This window comes from Castor canadensis, chromosome 13 (assembly GCF_047511655.1).
Source record: "Castor canadensis chromosome 13, mCasCan1.hap1v2, whole genome shotgun sequence".
Classification (NCBI taxonomy): Eukaryota; Metazoa; Chordata; class Mammalia; order Rodentia; family Castoridae; genus Castor; species Castor canadensis.
In genome coordinates, this window is record NC_133398.1 from 29,098,157 (window position 1) to 29,103,486 (window position 5,330).

At 35.1% G+C, this 5,330-nt stretch overlaps 1 protein-coding gene across 1 annotated transcript; it reads right to left on the reverse strand.

The window, feature by feature from the left end:
* Positions 1 to 3,257: 3,257 nt before the first annotated feature.
* Positions 3,258 to 4,217, reverse strand: LOC141415631 (olfactory receptor 13F1-like). The gene has a single exon (XM_074052635.1). The coding sequence runs from the start codon at positions 4,215 to 4,217 to the stop codon at positions 3,258 to 3,260; it is 960 nt and encodes a 319-aa protein (XP_073908736.1).
* Positions 4,218 to 5,330: the final 1,113 nt, after the last annotated feature.

The window sequence follows — 5,330 nt, forward strand, 5'->3', positions numbered from 1 at the left end:
TGTCGCACTAGCAAAAATGCCTAGTCTTTCTTATTATTGCTTATGTCTTCTCTTCAACAAAATTGGAGAAGAGGGTAGAACAGTTTCTGCCTGGAAAAGAGGGAGTTGGCGGGGAGAGGGTAGAGTGGGGGACAGGGTGGAGAAATGGCCACAACAATGTATGCACCTATGAATAAATGAACTAAAAAAAAACCCTCTTTGTCCTAGGCTGATAGCATGGCTCAAATGATAGAGCACTTACCTAGCAAATCTGAGGCCCTGAATTCAAAGTTAGTAACACCAAAAAAAAAAAAAAAAGTAAAAGGAATTTTCTTCTTTCTAATTTTTCTCTACACAAATGAGAATTGCATCAAACAAAACATCAAATCTTCACATTTGAACAGTTTTTTGAATATTCTCAAATGTTGTGCACTTAAATGCTTCATATCATTACATGAACTGTCCTTTCCCTGGCACTTTCTAACCAAGTGTTGGGGTACAGCACATATTTTTCTAAAATTCTGAACAATTCTAATATGAGATGTCTTCATCTCTTGACATGTAAAATATCTCCTCCACCCTCTAAAACATTAAGTAATGTAATTCAAGATTTTCCATCTAATGCTCGATGTAAGAGTTTCCTGTACTTTCAGATGATAAAAGTCATTTGGTCTTATTAAAAAACAGAAACAAACAGATCTCTCTGATGGAAATTCTGATTTGATGGATCTAGGCTGAGCTGGAACATGACATCTTTAGCAAGCATTCCGATGATCTTATTTTGTGGCTAGTTTGGGAAAACTTCAAGATAGATTAAAATAAAGAAGCATAGGGTAAGTGTGTTTTCAAATGTATTAGAAGTTACTGGACTAGCACAAAGGATCACATCAAACAAGTAAAACAGTATTAGCTGAAACAATAAAAGTAAAATAAATCCACAAATATATAGAAAAAAGTTAGACATTTATAAATCTAGTGGCATGGTTGAGTACTCATTCACTGTGTGATTACCAAAGGAAATAAGCATGTTTCATCTAAGCTCACATGAATATACTTGAATCTGGTATGTAAAGGAAAGTCATAGTGAGATGCTTCTTAAGATCTTGGAATCAAGGCTGTTCTCTGCAAATTAAAATGGTAAAATTTACACAGGGGGTTAAAACTACTCACCCATTGAAGTAAATAGCCCATGTGAGTGAAATATACAAGGGTACAATATAAATATTGCAACAAAGTATGAACTGGATGTTACCTTAGAGAGGCAGGATTGAAATGATACACAACTCAATAAAGCCATGTTGTAAGAAGCAGCTTCTTCTCATAGTAAAGAATGTTGTAGCAGTAGGAGAGCCTCATCATGGGACATGAAATAATGAAGTAATCAAAAGTCAACTCAGGATTACCTACACAGTTCCACCCTTGGAAGACACAAAACATACCTGGACTATGCAAAAATTAACCCCATCCTGGTTCTGGTTGTTTGGATTGAAATACCTGAATCCTGAGAACTCTGTCTAGGTTTGTGGTGATCCAAATAGGAAGATAAGACAGTGTTTATGAGTTTTTCCTTTAGACCACTTCTTGTACTGCTGCACAGACAATTCTAAGCCCATCCATTTCTTTTAAAATTTCTGGAAGATATAACATTGAATTGAGAGGCAAAAAAAAAAACCCTCATCATTTCTTTTTATATACATTAACAAACAACATGAATATGTACATATTCAACGTTTGAGATTACTTGGAATTAGTGATTTTATAAATTAGACTTGAGTGAGAAATAAGGTTGGATGGGTAATAAGTTTGACATTCCTGTTTTCTCCTCAGCCAAACTATAGTATCACATTATGGTCACTGGTATAGGATAGTGAACTGTTTAAGTAAGGATAATTCCTCCTACATTTTCCTTCTTTAACCATTCACCCTGACTGAGTGGTTCTTTGAAAGTTTTGTCTTGTTCAGGCTGGCACCTTGTGTGTGATACTTATCTTTGTTTGTTTGTTTTTTAAAGACAGAGTTTGACTATGTAGCCCAGGCTAGCCTCGAACTTGCAATCCTCTTTCCTCACTCTCCAGAATGCTGGAATGTCAGGTGTGCCCCATAATGCTCAGCTGATAATTATCTTTGATTATCCCACATTCCCTAAACTTGAGGTTCAGGGAGTTTATGTCTGTTGTAGCACGAAGCATCTTTTCCATAGGATAAAGACATCATTCTCATAAATCTAAGCAAGGTTTTTCTGATAAACATATACAAACAATGTATATATAAATGTATGTAAACATTGGCCTTATTATTCCCCAGTGTCACTGAGGGTGAAAAGACAAACATCAACTTATATTACAGTGAAATAAAAATTAAAATAATTTTGCTCATACATATTAAATATAATCATGAACCTTTTTCTATGATATATATTTATATTAATAAATCTTTTCTTTTGCAATGTAATTACAATAAGGTAGGTTTTTTCCTCCTCAGTTCTAATTGGTCAATTATTCAGCATGCTTTATAAACAAAACAACATTGCAGGTTAGTGTATCAACGAATTCACTAAGACGTTGAAGTATCATATGAGAATATTCTGACCTTATTCCCATTGATACTCCAAGATCTCCTGATTGTTAAATCCCTACTCCAACTCACACACAGGGTTAAATTTTTGTGAAGCCTTGTTATGATATGTTTGCACATGTACAGCTATCCTTTCTACACAAGCACAACCCGAAGAAACAAAATTGCTCATATTGTCTCTTATCAAATCTAAAATCACATTTTTTCATATTTTAACATTTGAAAAACTAGAACAAATTCCAATATTGGTGAGGTATCAGTTTTTATAAATCATGGTATATAAAAACAACTTGAATCATCTTCACATTAATTAAAAATATCTATTATTCATAAATTCGGAGGCAACTGCAAATCATTGAGAATAAATTATTTAACAATTTATTTGGCTCCTTGTTATTATATAGATATTTTTTGAGTATGCCACTAACATCATATAGTAAGACAAATATGAAGCAATAGTCCAATTTTGATGTTATGCTAATAGTCAATAAATGCTAAATACTTTCCTGGAAGAATAACTAATTCTGTTTAAATGATTCATCTTAATTCAAAAAAAGTATGTTTCTAAGGCAAATTATGATATATACATTATAGGGAACTTCTACAGCAAATGAATATTTCCCAGTGTTTTGGTCTATATTAACTATTATGCAATTTTCTGGATAATGTTGGAGGTTATCTGGATGAATGTACTTATTGCAATATTATTTGGTGATAGAAATTAAGACAGCATTACAAAAATTTCTGATCAGCTGTTTTCTCACAGCTGCTTTTACTTCTTTATTCCGTAGACTATAGATAATGGGATTCAACATGGGGGTTAATCCAGCATATACTAAAGCCATAAATTTATCTATTTCTTGTGAATTTACAGCTGAGGGCTTCAGGTACATGGAGAGAGCTGTTCCATAGAACAGAACCACCACAGTCAGATGGGCTGCACATGTTGAAAAGGCTTTGCTTCTACCCTCCCTTGAGCTGATTCTGAGGATGTTGGAGAGGATAAAAGCATAGGAGATACAAATGAGTAGAATTGGCACGGGAAGAAGAAGTACGCTGATCACAAGCATTATTAACTGCACCGTGGAGGTGTCTACACAAGCCATTTTCAAGACAGCCAGGATTTCACAAGCGAAATGATTGATGATGCTATTTCCACAGAGGGGCAGCTGAAGCACAGGCACAGTTTCCACCAGGGCAGTGAGGCATCCTGTCACCCAGGAGCCAGCGGCAATCTGGGCACAGACCTTCTTGTTCATGATGAGAGGGTATCTCAGGGGGTTGCAGATGGCCACATACCGGTCATAGGCCATCATGGAAAGGAGCACACACTCAGTGGAGCCCATGGCAAGAGAGATGTACATCTGAGAAGCACATCTTGAGAATGAGATGGTGTTTTCCCCTGAAACAAAGTTTTCCAGCATTGGAGTGAAAGCAGAAGAGGTGTAGAAAATATCCAGAAAGGAGAGGTTGCTGAGGAAGAAGTACATGGGGGTGTGCAGGTGAAAATCCCAGATGGTGATGGAGATCAGAATGATATTGCCCAGCAAGGCGATTAGGTACATCAGCAAACATAGCACAAATATGATGGCCTCAGCGTTAGGATAGTGGGAAAATCCCAAGAAGAAAAAACCTGTTACAGATGTCCAGTTTGCCTGGAACATTCTGTGATATTCATCTATATGTGCATGGATGAATTATGTAGCATGTTGTGTGTAATACAAAATATCTTCCTTAATATTTTCCATTTTTTCCCTTGCATATCAACTTGTGGTCTGTGGTTAAATGCTTCCATAGGTTAATCTCTTACTAGTACATGTTTGAATAACATATCGTAAGTACAATTTAACAAGAAGTCAACAAATAAATCCTCAAACTACTATTTTCTGCTGCAAGACTTTCTAAAAAAAATCAGTATCTGGAGGTCTTGAGGGTATTTTAGAAAGCATCAAAAGAAGGAAAAGGGAAAAATCTTTTGCTGTTTTGGTCTAAAACTGCATTAATAACTGATTTAGAGATGTCATCTGTTTACCTTGAATGGTTGAAATGATTTTCTTCTCTTAAATAGTTTTCTTATAAGGAAAAATTCTGCTTCCACATTCATAGTTTGTTTTTGCTGCTCCTAGAGATATGTCCAAAATGATTTGGGACAATCCAGCTTGTGAAAAACTGTATAGATTTCTACATCACAAATTAGTTAACTAAGGAGCTAGAACATTTAGCAATAAGCCAAAATTTCTTTTTTAATCCCAATAAGATGGTGACAGATAGTCTCATGGTGGGAGACACATGAGAGATATGTATCTTTTATATTGCTAGAGATATCCTGATGACTGTTTCACAGAAACATCCTCAAAATAACTAGCCATTGACATGGAAAGGCAATTTAAACTATTGGTCGGTTTTGAAATTTTCCAACTAATGCAGCAAATTAAAATTACAAATCAATTTGTACAGTATAATAAAGTTTGAAACTCTAGGGATGGTGTCCCATAGATCCAATTATAATGAATAGTTTGTGTGATCTAATCTTAGTGTTATTCAAACAAGAAATAAACATGTTCCTGTAGACACCGTTTGGGGTAGAGGCCACTGTATTCTTCTCCCTAGTGTGTTATGAAATCAGTTAGGTTGGTTAACTTAAAGCTAAGAGAAGTGAATAATGTTGTCATTTTCTCCTTTGGATTGAAGAAGAATTTCATAATGTGTATGAGACCAAGTTGTACTACATATGGAATTCACTAAAGATGCCCCCATATTTGTATGAGAGCTTAAGT

Coding starts and splice junctions, on each gene's coding strand:
- LOC141415631 (XM_074052635.1), bottom strand. CDS start 4,217: ATGTTCCAGGCAAACTGGACATCTGTAACAGGTTTTTTCTTCTTGGGA.